The sequence below is a fragment of the Sebastes umbrosus genome, chromosome 2 (genome assembly GCF_015220745.1).
Source record: "Sebastes umbrosus isolate fSebUmb1 chromosome 2, fSebUmb1.pri, whole genome shotgun sequence".
Taxonomy (NCBI): domain Eukaryota; kingdom Metazoa; phylum Chordata; class Actinopteri; order Perciformes; family Sebastidae; genus Sebastes; species Sebastes umbrosus.
The window spans coordinates 41,325,523-41,345,391 of NC_051270.1; the positions used below are offsets into that span (position 1 = coordinate 41,325,523).

A 19,869-nucleotide genomic window follows, 5' to 3' on the forward strand; every position below is an offset into this window, starting at 1 on the left:
ATTTATTAATTTATGTATTTATTGCAGTTGGTGATTATTTAATGTGCACTTGACTTAGTTTGATGAATAACTCTGCTCATCAATGTTGTAAACTGGATTTTTCAGGAGTCACAGTACTGTAGAGTTGTGAAAACCATCATCTCCAGTGTTATTGGATTATTTGGATTGATCTCATTAAATCTCCCGCCATTAAAATATGCTTTGAAAAGTTGTATTTTTTCAAAACACTGATCTCTCACTTCTCTCAGACTTGGGAGCTGAAAATGTTTTGTAACATTCTCTCATATCAAAAACGTGTTATCTTTTAGTTTATTTGGGGTTTCTTGTAACTTCGGTAGTTATGAGCCTACTTTTAGCCTCATAAATAAAATAAATAAAAATGACGCAGCCAGGGTAGAATGGTAAGAGGGGTAATATTCCGAGATTAAAGTGGTACATTTCCGAGAAAAAAAACATGGATATTCTCTGAGATTTAAGTGATAAATATACCTATAATATATAATATATATTATATAATGTAATTATATAATATAAGGCTTTATATTTACGACTTCAATCTCTGAAAAAATCCATGTTTCTTTTCCTCGTAAATTTGTGAGTTTTTTATCGTAAATTTACAACTTTATAATCTTAGGGAATGTTCAAGTTTTTTTTCCTCATAAATTTGTGAGATTCTTCCTTGTAAATTTACTAATTTAATCTCAGAGAATTTCTGAGTTTTTTATATATCCAAGTTTTTTCTCATAAATCTGTGATTTGTGGATTATTTCTGTTAGACTCTCCTTCTGTATTTCGAGGCCAGCGACTGATAGTTGATTAATGAGCACACGCAACTCATATGGACAGAAAGGGGTTAAAGTCTGTCCCGTTGTCTGAAAAGTAAACAACATGTCAGTCTGCGGCCTCTAACAGAAATTGTGACGCTTCACCTTATCTGACGAAAACAAAGAGTCGGACTGAGAACACAGTAAACACTCTGTCACTGCCTTTGGTGAGATGGAAACACACACACACACACACACACACACATACACACACACATACACACACAGGTAGCACGGCGGCTGGTCCGTGCAGGTGATGGTAACCCCAGGCAACAGGAGGAGGAGGAGGTAGGGCTTCGTCGTCCTCAGTTCCTGATCAGCGCCAGAAACTCGTCTCTGGTTTTTGGATCTTCCCTGAAAACTCCCAACATGGTGCTGGTGACGGTTTTACTGTTCATCTTCTGAACGCCTCGCATCACCATACACATGTGACTGCAGAGAGGAAGAAAGAGGAATAACAACAAAAGGCAAGAAAGTGAAAAATAAAAGGAGAAATGTAAAACAGATTAAATTAAGAAATGAAAAGGAGGGGGAAGAAGAAAAAGAAAGAACGAGGAGGCGAAGGAAAGGAGGAGATGTAACGGAAAAGAAAGGGTAAATAAAAGGAAAGGAAGTGATGAAAATCAGAGTAATGGACTAGAGTTAAAAGACATAAAATGAAAGAATAAAAATAAGTGCAGAACAGAAAGAAAGAGAAAGATGTAACAGACAAAGGAAGTAAATGAAGTGATCAAATTGAAAGTAATGGAAATGAGATCAAAGAAATTAAGTATATAAAGCAAGAAGAGGTGAAGGAAAGGAAGAGATGTACAGAAAAGAGGATGTAAATGAAAGGAAATGAAGTGATGGAGATGAAATTAATGCAAATAGAGGTGAACGAAAGAAAGACAAGAAGTAATAAAAGCAAATGAAGTGATGCAAATGAAAGCAATGGAAACAAAGTCAAAGAAATTATATTTAAGTATAAAAGAGCAAAAAGAGGTGAAGGAAAGAAAGAGGAGATGAAGTAAATGAAATCAAATGAAGTGATGGAAATGAAAGTAATGGAAAAGAGGTCAAAGAAATTAAATGAACCTGTATAAAAGACGGAAGATGTGAAGAAAAGGAAAAGGATGGAACAGTAGTAGTAACGGAAAGAGGAAGTAAATGAAAAAAATGACGCAATGGAAATAAAAGGAATGAAACCGAGGTCAAAGAAGTTTAAGTATAAAAAAGAAAAGAAAGGTAAAAGAAAGGAAGAGATGTAACAAAAAAAGAAGCAGTAAATGAAAGGAAGTGATGGAACAGGTTAAAAAATAAATAAATGAGAATAAGAACAAAGTAGAAAGAAGGACAAATAAAAGGAGATGAAGGAAAGGAAGAGATGTAACCAAAATGAGGGTGTAAATGAAAGGAAATGAAGTGATGGAGATGAAATTAATGGAAACAAAGTCAAAGAAATTCAATTAAAGTATAAAAGAGCAACAAGAGGCGAAGGAAAGGAAGAGAAGAAGTAAATAAAAGCAAATGAAGTGATGCAAATGAAAGCAATGGAAACAAAGTCAAAGAAATTATATTTAAGTATAAAAGAGCAACAAAAAGTGAAGGAAAGGAAAAGGAGAAAAAGTAAATGAAATCAAATGAAGTGATGGAAATGAAAGTAATGGAAAAGAGGTCAAAGAAATGAAATGAACATATACAAAAGATAGAAGAGGTGAAGAAAAGGAGCATATGTGACAGAAAAGAAGTGAAAGGAAATAAAATGAATGGAAAAGAGGTATAAGAAATAGAAAGAAGAGGTAAAGGAAAGGAAGAGATGTAATAGAAAAGAGGAAGTCAATGAAAAAAACTGAAGTGATAGAAATGAAAGTAATGAAACCGAGGTCGAAGAAGATTAAGTATAAAAAAGAAAAAAAAGAGGTAAAAGAAAGAAGAGATGCAACGAAAAAAAAGCAGGAAATTAAAGGAAATTAACTGATGGAACAGAGGTAAAAAAAATGAATGAATAAGAATAAAAAGGAGCACAGAGAAAGATGGACTAAGAAAAAGGGAGTGAAGGAAAATAAATGAAGTGATAGAATTGAAAGGAATGGAATCAAGGTCAAAAAGTTGTAAGTATAAAAAAGATAGAAGAGGTGAAAGAAGAGAAGAGGTGTTAGGAAAATAAGAGAAGAAAATGAAAGTAATGGAATAGAGTTAAAATAAATTAAATGAGAAAATAAAAAATAAAGAAAGAGGAGGTGAAGGAAAAGAGCAGATGTGACCGAAAAGAGTGAGTAAATGAAAGGAAATTAAGTGGTTGTGATGAAACTAATTAAACAGAAGAACAAGAAATTAAAGTATCAAAAGAAGAGTCGAAAGAAACAAAGAGGAGGTGACAGAAAGGAGAAGAAGTAATAGAAAATAATGAGTAAATCAAATGAAACAAAGTGGTGGATTAAGTGAAAGTAAAGGAAACGAGGTGGGGAGAGGGTAGGAGAAAAGAGAAAAGAGGAGAAGGAAAGTAAACCAAAGAAAAGGAAAGATGAAAGGAGTGAAACAGGTATTGTCATGTCTTCAGCTGACATACGTACGGTGCCTCGATGACCACCCCGACCCCGGTGGGCTGCAGCGCCTCGGTGATCGCCACGGCAATTTGTTTGGTCAACCTCTCCTGAACTGTGGACATACAGACAGACGGACAAACATGAACCTGGCTGGACAGAACAAACAACATTCAGGCTGACAGTAAAAGGAATCTGTGTTTGACTTTAACTTGGTACCTTGTAGTCGACGGCTGTAGATTTCAACAATCCTGAGGAGGAGAAAAGAGAGAAAACATGACTTCAGTAATTCGTCGATATCTTCATCCTCAGTGAGCTTCATTAAAACACATCAATGAACCTCACTGTGTCACTGGGTGACTGTTCCTTCATCACCATGAACACACACACTGGAGTTTATTTTAACTCAATCCCACATCCACCGTCCTGCTGCCTTATACTCACTAGAGCACCACATGTGGATTAATCTGCCACTGAAAATAGTCCCCAACAAAACAAATGCTCTATTTCCTCCTGTTTGTTTGATACAAAAGTACATTGACCAGCTGTTTCAGGAAATGATTTACCCTTTTTTTAAATATGAAACTATATATATTTTACCAGTATTCTTGGGGCTGAGAGCTCCAGACAGGGAGGGGAAGTTGGAAAGAGAGGGACGGACTAACGCATTGTTGGTTTTAATCTTTTCGTGGTCTTTGTTGACAAAGAGAGAAATTTAGAATAACTAGAAATGTTCCAATACCAGTTTTTCCTTCCCGATGTGATATGATTGCTTTCATTGTTGTATGGCCTGGCTCAGGTTAACCCTTTGTAAAACATGAACAAATATATACAGAGAATGAATGCAATAGAACTTTTTATTATCTAGTTTGACAGATTCTCCAGTGTAAAATATGCTAGCTCTCCGTTAGCACCTGCCTGATTGGTACTTCACATGTGCAACTCTCAACAGAGATGAGAAAGAAGCGAGATGGCTCACTCATTCACTACTTCCATCATCGGCTTTCTTTTTACAATTAACACTTGAAATGATGAAGGCACTTACAAATGACAAGGTAGAAAAAAATGTAAACCATACTTTGGTGTTTCATTTTAACCTCTTTCCTTAAAGGGACTGTTTGTAACTTCTTCCATGTATAAATCGATCCGGGTCAGTGTCCCATGCGCGCTCGCTCGTGTCTCCGCTGTTCAGACTCAGACTCCAACACAAACTACACAGAAGCACCAAAACCTCTTGGGCATATACTGTACACGCGTACTTGCCACTACACGATCCAGCATTTAGGCTGCATCGGAGGAATTTTCGATACTGACATCTTAGAAACTATGATAATAACGCTGGTGTTACTGCTTTGTCAATTCACAACCATTTTAGATTAGTTTCAACTGTATTGTCATTCAGAGTACGAGTACTGAGACAACAAATGTAGTTTATCATCTAACCAGGAGTGCAAAAAGCAGAATTTGAGACTACAATTAAAACATGAAAAATAATAATCCTAATCAGCTTTATTGTGTGTGCACATGCAAGGAATTTGACTCTGTATTTTCGTTGCTCTCATCAGAAATAAACATACAGCTAAAAACAAGGACAACAAACTTGAACAAAGATAAACATCTAACTATTAAAGATATACAGTAAATATATCTTAAAAGTACATAAAGCAACAACGAATAACAGCATTTAAATCTATATACAAGTCATAAATGGAAACAATAATCTCAACTTGAGACCACGTCATCCATATTTGACCGGTTATCCTCAAGATAAAACCCTTTTGCATCTGCGTCGAGTGCACAATCTGCTACCTTCCAAGAGGTTCAATTTAAATGGTAGCTTGTGAACTTGATACATTGACAAGTTTAATTAAGAGGAACATGAGTCCTTCTCTTTTCAAATAGGTGAATACTTTTGTGTTTTCTGCATTTCAACACCGTACTGAGGAACCATAAAGAAGGTAATGACAAAGATAACTTAACTTCCCTGAGCTCTACCATCTTTTTAAATGTCAGCTTACGTCACACCTCATAAACTGAGGTCATTCACATGGACATTTCTCATGAACAAGGTAAACCCAACCCTATTTAGAGGCACCAAAACAAAAAACCCAGTCATTTTAAAGCTATTTCCTGGTCTGACGAGGAAGTAAAATAAACAGATCCACAGAAATGACCTGGTCTTCACCTTCAACCTGTTGCTCTTCTCTTTGAGAAAAAACACTTTGGACAAATTTGACCTCATCCACCTCCAAGAAAATGTCACAAGACCAAATGGGCAGCACGAGGAGAGGCAGCACGTACTGTACGTACGTAAATAAAGACGAGATGCTGCAGCAAGAAGAAATGCTGCTTCAGAGACGACAAGAAAATGTCCTTCATCAAGTCATTCAGTCATGTGGACTTTGATGTGAAGGTGTGACAGGAGGTTGCAGGTGAATTTTGTTCTCAGAAATGTCTTGAACAGGAATTTGATGCTGTATTTCCACTGCTTCCATGTACCTTACAAGGACAGTGTGTAGGATTTGGTGGCATCTAGTGGTGTGGTTGCAGATTGCAACCAGCTGAATACACCTCCGCTCACTCCTCCCTTTTCAAGACTGCGGTAATGTGAGCCGCCGAATGCAAAACCGTGGTAACACCTCTCTCAGAGGTCATCCATACCAGAATAACACAACTTTAGGAGCAACATAAGTCAGACGGCGGCTGGCGGTACCACGGTTTTACACTTTTCACAAGCGTGTCAGAGAACTACGGTGGCCTTCAGGTAACGGAAAAACGTAAAAGTCTCTCTATAGAGCCAGAGTTTGGTTTGTCCGTTCTGGCCTACTGTAGAAACATGGAGGAGCAGCATGGAGGACTCCGTGAAGAGGACCCGTTCCCTATGTAGATATGAAGGACTCATTCTAAGCTAACAGAAACACAATGATTCTTAGTTTCAGGTGATTATACACTATTCAATTCAATTCAATTTATTTTTGTATAGCGTCAAATCACAACCGAAGTTATCTCAAGACGCTTTATATATAGAGCAGGTCTATGACCGTACACCATAGTTTAGAGACCCAACAGGATCCACCAAGCGCACTGTGGCCAGGAAAAACTCCCCGATTACTGGGAAGATACCTGGATCAGAACCGGCTGGGGGGATAGATAGATAGATAGAGAGATAGATAGAGAGATAGATAGATAGATAGATAGAGAGAGCGAGAGAGAGAGAGAGAGAGAGAGAGAGAGAGAGATGTTCTTTTTAAATATCTATATATATTGAAATTTGCTTAATGAATTGTATTGTATTTATGTGTATATATATGTTTTTGTTTTTATTTTGTTATTTTTTATTATTATTATTATTGAATTGACGCTTTGGCAATATTGTTCACCTGACAGTCATACCAATAAAGCAAATTGAATTGAATTGAATTGAATTGAGAGAGAGAGAGAGGGAAGCAGCCACAATAGTAGCCTAGCAGCTGTAATAACTAATACAAGTAGGACTGATAACACAAAACCAATAGTGGTGGATGGAAAGAGTGATAGTACAACTATCAGAATTGATATCATTGGGTCGTCCTCAGACGGGCTTTCCAGTGGAGCTTCCAGCTGTCTCAGTATCCATACATCTGGCTAGCTTGCCAGCGCTGTCCAGCATCTGTCCTAAGTACGTCCATGTATGTTGGTGTGAGACGTCCCTGTGATCGATGCCCGTGCGTTGGTTCCCACAGCATCAGCATGCTTGCTGTGAGTTCTTGATGTCTTTGGCAGTGACCGAGAAGTCTCATTCTCCAGGCTGCCACTTTGCCACTAAGTGTTGGTAATCCCTCGTTAGCATTGGTAGTCCCTCGTACAGACGTAAAAACTCGTACAGACTAGAAAACACAATTATGAATATTATATTCCATTTCTGCTCATAGATCTCCTGAAATGTTACACACTGCTCCTTTAAGTGTAGTTTTTTTCTATTATTACGTTTTCATTCTATTTATTTAAAATCATTTTTAATTATTATTATTTTTTATATGTATTTATGTGTGTGTGCGTGTATTTATTTTATAAAACGGATAGCTCCGGTTCTTGATTATGATTGGCTGAGCTGAGCCGTTGTAAAATACTCTATAAACACACAGCTGTGACCGCATTACAATAGTATCACTGCGCAAAATATATTGTTACAAATTGTCAGGGTTTGTTGTGAATTTTGATTTACTGGGTTTGCTAAGTGTGGGTAAGTGGTTGGAAGATATGGTGAATAGAGGAAGAAGATAAAAAAAGGAAGGAGACCTGCTGAAATTACTGAGAGAGAGATTGAAGAGCTGGGAAAGTCAAGAAATAAAGCTAGAAGGCCTTAAAACACTATGGGAGAAAGATTTGTGATGTATAATGGAGGAAGAGGAATGAAAATGATATCCAACAATGGGAAATACGTACATGTAAGTGAAGCTAAAGGGAAATTCACCCAATACAAAATAAAACACATATATCATTGGACACCACTCCTCAGGGTGGGTTTAATAAATAGCAATTTGTGTTGGAAATGTCAGAGGGCACTTTTATACACCGCATTTGGGAATGCCCAGTCATCCAACCCTTCTGGAATATTACCTACTTATATTAATACTTTGGAATATTTGAGCAGCTGGTGGGGAAGGAAATTACCATTGTCTCCAAGATTATGTTTATTAGGGGCCCACATACCAAGTGGACAAGTTGCAGGTATATGGTAGGCATCCCAGTGGCTGCTAGGACAAAGCTTAGATACTGGAAAACACCCAAACATCCAGAATTAAAAGAATGGGCAAACACCATAATAAAAAACAGCTTCATTTGAGTTTATGCTTAACAGGATGAAGAACAGAAGACACCAGTTTAAGATCCTTTTTGGACTTCTATCACACTGACTGAAAAGCCTGTATAATATGATTGTTGTTCCTGATAGTAATTAATAATATAATTCCTAGTCATGCTATTATCAGTATGTCGCTTACACTATTCATTTTTGGCTGGACAGCAGAGGACCAGCCCTACAAACGCAAAAGTCTGTCACTGACTGAGTGACTGAGTGACTGAGTGATGAAGTTACAAGCTTAATCGGCCGAGTGTTGGAGTTTCCTTATTGGCTGTTGCTCTTTCAAAATGAAAAGGCGGGAACAGTCCTTTATGCAAATGAGCCCGTCCAGCCGACACGTCCAAAACTTGGACCAAGCTGTCAAACTAGGCGATCTAGTTCTAAAATGAAACCAGATTCAGCAGTGGCATGGACTATTTCTCGTTTTCAGAAGTAGATTTTGGTGGCTGCCATGTTGTTTCCTGTTTGAAATGGCTAGCAGAAAACCAGGGACAAATTTCGTACATGAACGGCCAGTTGAGTCCCGTAGTGTCCTTATCGGACCTGGTGGACATGTACCGCTGGATTTAACATTATAGACATTCACGGACAGACCGTACACGGTCCAGACATATACTTGGTTTTGACCGAGTCTTGTTACTTTGTACTTTATACAGTATGTTGTGGCTTCTGATACCACTGATATTACATGTACTGTAAGCAATACAAAAAATGCCTCACAATATTTAACACTGTACTGTCATACAACAAAGATAAAACAATGAAAAGTTGAGTTACAAAAAAAAGAAACAAAGCCAAGACCATTTAACAGACTATGTGGGATCCCTTCGCTGTTTTCAGACCTGATCATCAGCCGGTACGCTAAGCTGTCATTCAATGAATGCACTAAAAAAAACAAAGATGCTGGTGAAAAAAATTCATAAGAAATAGGGCTGACCCATAAATCGTATTTTCATTGTCATCATATGAACATGCGCGATGAACACATCGCAAAAGGCTGTCTGGAATGCGATGAATCAGAACAATCATTATATTTAGGGATAGTTAACGTAACCAGGTATTAAACTGGCCGTGGGGCTAAAGCTGCATCTCCTCCTCTGCTGCTGTCGGAGCTCTCCACTCACATCAACACACAGTCAGTCAGTCTGTGAACAGCTGATCAGAGAGGCCGCGGTGGAGACGGCTACAACTACTCGTAAGTTCAATCAAACTTTGCAAGTGTAAAGCCAAGACACGTTATCATTACACCTGTTCAACAAGCATGAACATGATGAAACTGTTAAACATGGAGAAAAGCAACGTTTCAATCTGCTCTGTCTGCAGTCTGTCATCCTCCACCGCTTTAGACAGGCACGGTTAGCTTGGCGGCTAACAGCTAACTGTAAACACGTGTAAATTATTTAGTTGAGTTGTGACTGACTTTAATTCCCTCTAGTCAGCAGTGATCTGACTTTAGTTCCCTCTAGTCAGCAGTGATCTGACTTTAGTTCTCTGGTCAGCAGTGATCTGACTTTAGTTCCCTCTAGTCAGCAGTGATCTGACTTTAGTTCCCTGGTCAGCAGTGATCTGACTTTAGTTCCCTCTAGTCAGCAGTGATCTGACTTTAGTTCCCTCTAGTCAGCAGTGATCTGACTTTAGTTCCCTGGTCAGCAGTGATCTGACTTTAGTTCCCTCTAGTCACCAGTGATCTGACTTTAGTTCCCTCTAGTCAGCAGTGATCTGACTTTAGTTCCCTGGTCAGCAGTGATCTGACTTTAGTTCCCTCTAGTCAGCAGTGATCTGACTTTAGTTCCCTCTAGTCAGCAGTGATCTGACTTTAGTTCTCTGGTCAGCAGTGATCTGACTTTAGTTCCCTCTAGTCAGCAGTGATCTGACTTTAGTTCCCTGGTCAGCAGTGATCTGACTTTAGTTCCCTCTAGTCAGCAGTGATCTGACTTTAGTTCCCTCTAGTCAGCAGTGATCTGACTTTAGTTCCCTCTAGTCAGCAGTGATCTGACTTTAGTTTCCTCTAGTCAGCAGTGATCTGACTTTAGTTCCCTCTAGTCAGCAGTGATCTAGTGTGCAGTGTCCGTGGAGTGTATTTTGAAGGAACAGAAGACGTGAAGCAGTGATGCGCTGCAGACTGAGCCTCTGTGTTATTCATTTATTACCTTCATAAAGTATCGGAGCAACGTAGGCTAACTCTCGGCTACACCAGTTAAAACTAAAGCTGGCAGTAGGCTGTGTAGTCGGACTGTTTAGGTTAGTTTATCAGCCCCTCTTCCCCCTATCAGCCCTAATGTTACTGTAGCAGAGGGAGGAGGACAGAGGACAGAGGACTGGAGAACAGAGGGAGGAGGACAGAGGACAGGAGGACAGGAGGACAGAGGACAGGAGGAAAGACTGATACTGACTGATGTCTGTGTTCTTCAGTCTTTATAAACTTTACTTAGTATTTTCATGTCAGGAATATGATTTATTTTATTAACATGTTAGATTGTTTCCAGTGAGATATTAAAGAGTTGATATGGTGACTTTGCTGTTGTAAACATTACTGTTGCTGCTCTAGAAACATTTAGCCTAGTTATATTTTATATTTTAAACAAGCAGTAAGAGCTGATCTGAGGTCTGCTGTCCATCTGCTGTCTATGAGAGCAGGCTTTCAATCACTCGCCCAAATCCGACCAAACGGCCAAATATGGCAGCTTTGATCAAATATGAATCAATATTCTGTTATATTAATGTCTATTTCTCTCCTCAGATGTTTTCAGAATCATCTTGTAGTGCACGGTTTAGCTGTAAAATGAGAAAGTTTGTGACGCCACTGCCATTGTAAAATTTCTGTTAAAGGAACTGTTTGTAAGAATCAGAAATGTCTTGTTAACAGCTTCACCTGTGGCCATTTAGTCAACGAAAGTCAGCGTCCTGTTGCTGGTGCTTGTGCTCGCTCTACATAGACATGAACGATCTAAAACAATGAGGCGACACACGTCAGCTAAAAGCACAATATCACTCTATATTTCAGCTGCTTGGCAGTAATTTTAGCTGACCAGACGAAGGTTTCCTGTGTCTTGTGAAACACGGGAAACCTTTGTTAGTCTGGAGGAGCTGCAGCATTTATTTTGCACAAACGTCCACTGTACATTCACTAGATATTCTCAGAGCTTAACTAACTCTTCTGCAGTGTGGAGTGTGCGCACATGCACGTGAGTGGAGCGAAAGAGCGAGAACGAGCGTGGTGTGTGAGTGAAGGCATGCAGAGGAGCAGAGTACAGCAGAGACTTCGGTCCTGGAGACCAAAGCTACGGTCTCCCCCGCGTCCTCCGACCGCGGCCAATACTGTTTAACAGACGGGCTTCACTAGATACAACCAAGAGGTTATGGTGCTTCTGTGTAGTTTGTGTTGGAGTCTGAGTCTGAACAGCGTAGCCATTCGCGAGCGCGCATGGGACACTGACCCGGATCGATTTATACGTGTAAGAAGTTACAAACAGTCCCTTTAAATGCATTCAAACGGCCCTGATGGAGCTGACCATGGATGGATAAAGAGAACGGAGCTGACGGGAGAGCTAGAGACCACCTTGGAGAAGTTAGAGGAAGTAGACACGTGTGTCTACAACTGGTTTTCAAAATAAGGTGTTAACAAAGGGAACTGTATATACAAAATACATCTATGGAAATAAGATTGATTGGATTATATTCACCAGAAGTATAAAAAATCACGTCCCTTATAAATTAAAAGAAAATACCACTAAATTGTGGGGGAAATGTCTTATTTAGAGCCAGTGTTCTGGGCTACTGTAGAAACATGGTGGCCGGCTCCATGAAGAGGACCCGCTCCCTACGAAACATAATGATTCTTAGTTTAAGGTGATTATACACATGTGCTGTATATAAGAAGTGGACGTAGTCACCGTGAAGTCAACCAAAGTTTGTGGACTGCAGTTTTGAAGCCTTGGGTTCGGCATTTTGGCCGCCACCATCTTGTTTTTTTTGCAACCAGAAGTGACACAAGAGGGTGTTGCTAAGTGCAACCGAACATTTTTAGGCGACCAAAATGTTACAATTAACTTTCATGAGCTGAAAACACACTGTGAAAGGGTTAAAGTTGTAAGATGAAAACACAGACAACTTCCAGACCGGACAACACTGTGTTAGCGACCTGTCAATCACAACATAGCCTCGCCCTAAAGCATCCCCTGCTTTATGGTCTATGTGACTCTAAATGGGACCATCATTTACTAAATGAACATCATGCTGTATTGAAGAAGACTTGAAACTAGTGATTGAGACCATAAATTCATGTTTACAATGTTTAATGAGGTAATAAATCAAGAGAGAAGTAGGCTCATTTTCTCATAGACTTCTATACAACCAGAGGAGTCGCCCCCTGCTGGCTGTTAGAAAGAATGTAGGTTTAAGGCACTTCCGCTTTGGCTTCACTTTACAGACCCCGGAGGTGCCCATTGATTATATACTAAAGAAAACATACTTGTTAATATTATATTATATTGTATTTCTGGCAATAGATCCCATGTGCTACACACTGTTCCTTTAATTTAATGATCATTATCATGTTTATAATGAATGATTAATGTATGTGTCCAGTACTTGGTTAGTAAAGGTGTTAGTGCGATAAGCCTGAAGGTATTGGGGTCAGTGGGATCAGATTCTACGCTAGTACACACACACACAAACGCGCACACAGGCACGCACGCACACACACACACACACACACACACACACACACTTTTAATAATCAGCTTAAATACACACTAGCTCTCACTCTCGCTCTCGCTCTCACACACACACATAATTAGAGTAAATTCACTCACCTGGCCAGCTTGCTGAGGCCCAGGACTCTCTTGTTGGGGAGGTAACCAATGTGAACCTGCACACAGTGAGAAAATTCATCATCATCAAATCATATATTACTAGCAGATAGATACTAGTTAATCCTGTTTTCACTAAATGATCGAGGACTTATTGTGTTCAAAGCTCAGATGAAATGTATGTGGAGGCGAGACAGGTTGCACAGTAGTTCATGTAAATGAAAGTGATTTTTGTAGCTAAAGTAACATCATTTTAGGGGAAACTCAATCTGCAGTAAAATATCCTGACATTCGTGGTCCCCAGAGGATGATTCCTAATGCTTTTGGCTACTCAGACATTTATTCAGGTGAAAGTTTTCCTCTTGACTAACACTTTAGTGTCAATAACTGCTGGGTAGATTTCCATCAAATGATCTGTGACAGTCATGGTCTCAGGGGATGACTCCCACTGATTTGGTGACCTCAAGACAGGCAAGTCCAGATTCAAGTTCCAAGTCAAGTCCAAAGTCAAGACAAGCAAGTCCAGAGTCAAATCCCAAGTCAAGACAGGCAAGTCTCAAGTCAAGACAAGCAAGTCCCAAGTCAAGACAGGCAAGTCCCGAGTCAAGTTCCAAGTCAAGACAGGCAAGTTCCACGTCAAGTCCCAAGTCAAGACAGGCAAATGCAAAGTCAAGTCCCAAGTAGAGACAGGCAAGTCCCAAGTCCTAAACAATTCATAATGCAATCTTCACAAAATGTAATGCCATTTTAACATTGTTTTGCAAGTCACAAGTAACTCACAAGTCTTTGCACTCAAGTCCAAAGTCAAATCACAAGTCAAGACATGCAAAACCTGAGTCAAGACAGGGAGGTCCTGAGTCAAGTCCCAAGTCACACCCCAAGTCAAGACAAGCAAGTCCCAAGACAAGAGAGGCAAGTCCCGAGTCAAGACAGGCAAGGCTCAAGTCAAGTCCTAGGTCAAAACAGGCAAATGCAAAGTCAAGTCCCAAGTCAAGACAGGCAAGTCCCAAGTCCTAAACTTTGAGTTTTGAGTCCTAAACAATTGATAATACGCTCTTAAGTCAAGACAGGTCAAGACAGGCAAGTCTTAAGTCACACCCCAAGTCAAGACAGGCAAGTCCAGAGTCAAGACAGGTAAGTCCCAAATCGTAACAGGCAAGTCTCAAGTCAAGACAGGCAAGTCTCAAGTCAAATCCTAGGTCAAAACAGGCAAGTCCTGAGTAGAGACAGGCAAGTCCAGAGTCAAGTCCCAAGTCCTAAACTTTGAGTTTCAAGTCATAAATGTGCTCTTCACCAAATGTGATGCCATTTTAACAACAGAGTAATAATATATTACATTTACAAACATCATGAATGCTTTTTAAAATTTGTACTTATTTGTTAAAACAAGTGTGACTGAACTTAATTATAAAAAATATATTTTCAAGTCAAAAGACTCAAGTCTAAGAGAAGCCACGAGTCATTGGCGTTAAAGACAAACCTGCACACTGATAAAATTCAAGATCAGATTTGTTCTATCAGATAGATACTAGTTAATCCTGTTTTCACTAAAGGATAGAAGAAGTGGCAGCATTACACAGCATTTTAGATTGAGCTCTGTGGTACTCATAATGTTCATTCTTTCCTGCATGGGAAAAATGGCTTGTGACAAGGGGGGGAAAAATCCATCATCTAACATGAGGTGGTAACAATTCATTGGCTTGTAAGTCATAAGTAAGTCTTTGCACTCAAGTCCAAAGTTAAGTCCCAAGTCAAGACAGGCAAGTTTCAAGTCAAGACCCAAGTCAAGACAGGCAAGTCCAAAGTCAAGACAGGCAAGTCCAAAGTCAAGACAGGCAAGACCCAAGTCAAGACAGGCAAGTTCGAAGTCAAGTCCCAAGTCGAGACAGGCAAATGCAAAGACAAGTCCCAAGTCAAGACAGGCAAGTTCCAAGTCTTAAACTTTGAGTTTCGAGTCCTAAACAATTCATAATGTGCTCTTCACAAGTAAGTCTCAAGTAAGTCTCAAGTATTTGCACTCAAGTCCCAAGTGAAGACTGGCAAATCCTGAGTCAAGACAGGCAAGTGCTAAGTCATACCCCAAGTCAAGACAGGCAAGTCCCAAGTCCCGAATCAAGACAGGCAAGTTCTGAGTCAAGACAGGCAAATCCCAGGTCAAGTCCCAAGTCATGACAGGCAAGTCTTAAGTTAAGACCCAAGTCAAGACAGGCAAGTCCAAAGTCAAGACGGGCAAGTCCCAAGTCAAGACAGGCAAGTCCCAAGTCAAATGCCAAGTTAAGACCCAAGTCAAGACAGGCAAGTCCAAAGTCAAGACGGGCAAGTCCCAAGTCAAGACAGTCAAGTCCAAACTCCCAAGTCAAGACAGGCAAGTCCCAAGTCAAGGGCCAAGTCAAGAAAGGCAAGTCCCCAGTCAAGACAGGCAAGTCTCAAGTTAAGACCCAAGTCAAGACAGGCAAATCCCAAGTAAATACGGGCAAGTCCTAAGTCAAGACCCAAGTCAAGACAGGCAAGTCCCAAGTCAAGACCCAAGTCAAGACAGTCAAGTCCAAACACCCAAGTCAAGACAGGCAAGTCCTAAGTCAAGGGCCAAGTCAAGAAAGGCAAGTCCCAAGTCAAGACAGGCAAGTCCCAAGTCTTAAACTTTGAGTTTCGAGTCCTAAACAATTCATAATGTGCTCTTCACAAAATGTAATGCCATTTTAACATTGTTTTGCAAGTCACAAGTAAGTCTCAAGTATTTGCACTCAAGTCCCAAGTGAAGACTGGCAAATCCTGAGTCAAGACAGGCAAATCCCAGGTCAAGTCCCAAGTCAAGACAGGCAAGTCTTAAGTTAAGACCGAAGTCAAATGCCAAGTCAAGACCCAAGTCAAGACAGGCAAGTCCAAAGACAAGACGGGCAAGTCCCAAGTCAAGACAGGCAAGTCCCAAATCAAATGCCAAGTCAAGACCCAAGTCAAGACAGGTAAGTCCAAAGTCAAGACGGGCAAGTCCCAAGTCAAGACAGTCAAGTCCAAACACCCAAGTCAAGACAGGCAAGTCCCAAGTCAAGGGCCAAGTCAAGAAAGGCAAGTCCCAAGTCAAGACAGGCAAGTCCTAAGTCAAGTCCCAAGTCAAGACAGGCAAGTCCCAAGTCAAGATAGGCAAGTCCAAAGACAAGACAGGCAAGTCCCAAGTCAACACAGGCAAGTCCTAAGTCAAGTCCTAAGTCAAGACAGGCAAGTCCCAAGTTAAGTCCTAAGTCAAGACAGGCAAGTCCCAAGTCAAGTCCCAAGTCAAGACAGGCAAGTCCAAAGTCAAGACCAAAGTCAAGACAGGCAAGTCCCAAGTCAAAACAATTGTGACTGAACTAATTATTAAAACTTTTCCCATGTGCTAAGTGTGTAGTAGAACTACGGTGGCCGAAATGAAAACGCGAATGTCCCTCTCTAGAGCCAGTATTTGATTTGTCCGTTCCGCGCTACTGTAGAAACATGGCGGCCGGCTCTGTGAAGAGGACCCGCTCCATATGTAGATATAAACGGATCATTCTAAGCTAACGAACACACAACAATTCTTAGGGCGTTTTCACATTAGGTACGATTGATCCGTACCGTGCCCGAGTACGATTGCCCCCCCTCTCTGATCAGCTTTCACATTAGTAAAGTTGTTCCGTCGTAAAGCATCGTAAAACACTTCAACTCAACAGAAACAAAATAAAACTCACCAAAACTGTCGTCGTTAGTCTCCAACAATCACCAACTCTGGTTTGGTCGAAATAAACTCTTATTTCACAGAGTTTGATGTGAAAATATGCCGCTCTACACGTTCTCTCCCTCCGCTGTCGCTCTCTCTGCCCACTGAGCAGCTGAGTGTCTCTCGTTCTTCAGCGGTAGACCATTAAACTAGCTAAATAAAATAACAAACATCGCCCAAACCCATCGCCTACTATTGTTTATATTTTAATGAACCTCTCGTCTCCTTTCCTGCTTTATCATCCATGGCCGTGCAGTTCAGAGAATGAGATCGGCGCATGCTGTGAGCATTTACAGATATATACTATTTGCTGACTGCTAAAGTTACTCACGTTAAATAGCGGTCCACTTCCGTGTTTTGGTACGGTTGGCTTTCACACCTGATGCGAACCGTACCCGGGTACACATGAACCGTACTCCAGACCACCTTTTCAAGTGGACTGGAGTACCGATCGACGAACCGTGCCCGTGTACGGTACAGAGCGTTCACACCAATCAATCGAACTGGACTTTGGGGACAAGGGTACTCGGATCCAGGCCCGGGTCCCTAATGTGAAAGCACCCTTAGTTTCAGGTGATTATACACTAAAGAAAACATACTTATTGATATTATATTCTATTTCTGCCAATAGATCCCCCGAAATGCTACACACTGTTCCTTTAGTGTCGTAAGTTCTGGGCCGAACAGATAAACGATGAGCTGAAATTCACTATGAAGCTCTGTAAAGTCGAAGAGAGCTGCAGAATGCAAAATGCCTTAGCATTAATTTATGTCCAATTCACATCTTAACATCAACATGATAGCTCCATCAGGTTTTCCTCTTCAAACCCAAATTTTGAGTTAGTCTGGTGAGTTAAAATGCTTTAACTGTAACACAGTACACTAGCACCTCCACCTGCTTTTTACTTTAAGGGCAATTCCACTGAAATAGTCAATTAATGGTTTTCCCTCAAGCGTACTTTAAGTTAGTAGCTCCTGTGGTGTAAAAGAATCGCTGAGGTCGAGTAAATGAGAGTTTACCACACACATTAGTTTCAATATGACCAATATGACAGAAACAGACAGAAAAAGACGGAAACACAAGACGAAGACGAGAGCAGAGCAGGTGGATGAACAACAGACGAGAGGAGGAAGAGACGGAGTCATCAGCTGGAGAATCACTGTTGTGGATGTCTGGAGGCTCTAATTCTCTTTACACACACACAGACACGCATGCACGCACGCACGCACGCACACATGCACACACACACACACACACACACACACACACACACACACACACACACACACACACGCTCCACTCAAATGTCAGACGCAATTTGTTGACAAGATGAGAGAAAGGGCAGCGGCAACAAGCGTGCAAAGATCTCTTTTTCTTCCAGTTTCCTCCCTCTCTGCTGGAGCAGCCTGACATATCGACATGAAGCAGAGCGACTGTGACGGACGCTTTTTCCCTTATCTGCACACAATATTCATATTTACTGGCACATGCTGGGTGTGACGATGGGGCGAGGTAAAAAAAACATGTTTATTTAAGTTTAGTCACTTTTAGTTGATAGTTTTGGTTTACGTCACATTTACAGTTCGTTTCCAGCAAACTAAGCTCAGATGAACCCGCAACACTACCTGTCCAGTACCAAACGGTAGACAGATAAGAGTTGGTGGAGGCCAAAACGGAGCTAAAAGGAGAGTGAACATGCTCCAAATGAATGCTAATATTGCTCCGTGTCTTTTGGACAACTGTTTGCTAACATGTTAATCATAATAACTTTATAAAGTGATAATATGTCTGGGCTATGTGTTTAGGGGGAAAATATTTATGACAATGTTAAATATGTATATGTATATAATAATAATGCTTGTTTCAACACACTTACAGTTGCCAGTTTATTAGGTACACCTATTTAAAAGTAATGTAATAAATCACAAAGGTTCTATTATTTTGCCTCTCTACAACAAAAAGGTAGAAGAAAGTAAGATTTATTGCATAGCTGTTGTATTAGACTGCATTAGTTACTATTTAGCTGTAAAATGAGAAAGTTTGTGACCCTGTCGGTGGGCGCTACTTGGTTTTGGCTCGACTGTTTTCAACAAGGCTGCCGGGTCATAAACTTTCTCATTTTACAGCTAAACCGTGCACTACAAGATGTTTCTGAAAACATTTGAGGAGAGAAATAGGCATTACAGTAACAGAATATTGATTCATATTTGATCAGCGCTGCCTAGTTAGACCATTTGATCGGATTTTGACTGACTGACTGACAGCTGCGTCAGAGAAACCTCGGCTCTGATTGGTTGGGTGCAGTGGAATCTTTCAAATGCCATCAGGAGCGCTAAAAGGAGGCAGAGGAACTTGATTTTGACACAGATTATCTGGCTCATGTACTACTGTCAGGGTATAGTAACAGTTTGAGCAAATATGACTAAAATTAATTTTTATTTAAGTTACCAACTGCAGCTTTCAACAGTTTTGTGGGTTTAAAGGACCAGTGTGTAACAATTAGGGGGATCTATTGGCAGAAATGGAATATAATATTAATAAGTATGTTTCCTTTAGTGTATAATCACCTGATAATAAGAATCATTGTGTTTTCGTTACCTTAGAATGAGCCGTTTACATCTCCATAGGGAGAGGGTCCTCTCCACTGAGTCCTCCATGTTCCTACAGTAGCCCAGAACGGACAAACCAAACTCTGTTAACTTTTCCTGCTTGGACTGAAGTCGATAACGTTACTCGCTCCCGTCGCCGTCGCTCTCTCTCTCTTGCTTCACCACTCACTTCCCTCATACACATACTCTGAGCACTGGCTCTGCTCCAGATGGCTCTAGAGAGGGACATTTGCATTTTCATGTCGGCCACCGGAGCTCTTCAACACGCTTGGCACACAGGAGAGGCTTCAGTTGGTTGCAATCTTCTCACCTCAACGCTAGATACTGCCAGATCCTACACACTGGACCTTTAAGTTTCGTCTCACAAAATGTCTACAAAGAAAGAACGGGCATTTTAACTTCCTAGAAAAGTGTATTTCTTTTCCACCTTTCTTTTTTATACATATATGTTTTTTTGTATATCATTTGGAGCAGGAAATTACCGAAAAGAGATAGAGGACAACACGAAACAAAGATCCGCGGATGG

The 19,869-nt window shown here is 40.4% G+C and overlaps 1 protein-coding gene across 1 annotated transcript in view; it reads right to left on the reverse strand.

Annotated features, from left to right (window-relative positions):
* Positions 1 to 368: 368 nt before the first annotated feature.
* gch1 (GTP cyclohydrolase 1) overlaps positions 369 to 19,869 on the reverse strand; it is a 39,255-nt gene continuing 19,754 nt past the window's right edge. Inside the window, exons 3-6 of the mRNA XM_037796469.1 lie at positions 13,004 to 13,059; positions 3,566 to 3,597; positions 3,377 to 3,461; positions 369 to 1,256 (exon numbers count right to left, since the gene is read on the reverse strand). Of these exons, the coding sequence (XP_037652397.1) occupies positions 1,130 to 1,256; positions 3,377 to 3,461; positions 3,566 to 3,597; positions 13,004 to 13,059 (300 nt within the window). The 3' untranslated portion in view covers positions 369 to 1,129. The remainder of the gene's footprint in view (positions 1,257 to 3,376; positions 3,462 to 3,565; positions 3,598 to 13,003; positions 13,060 to 19,869) is intronic.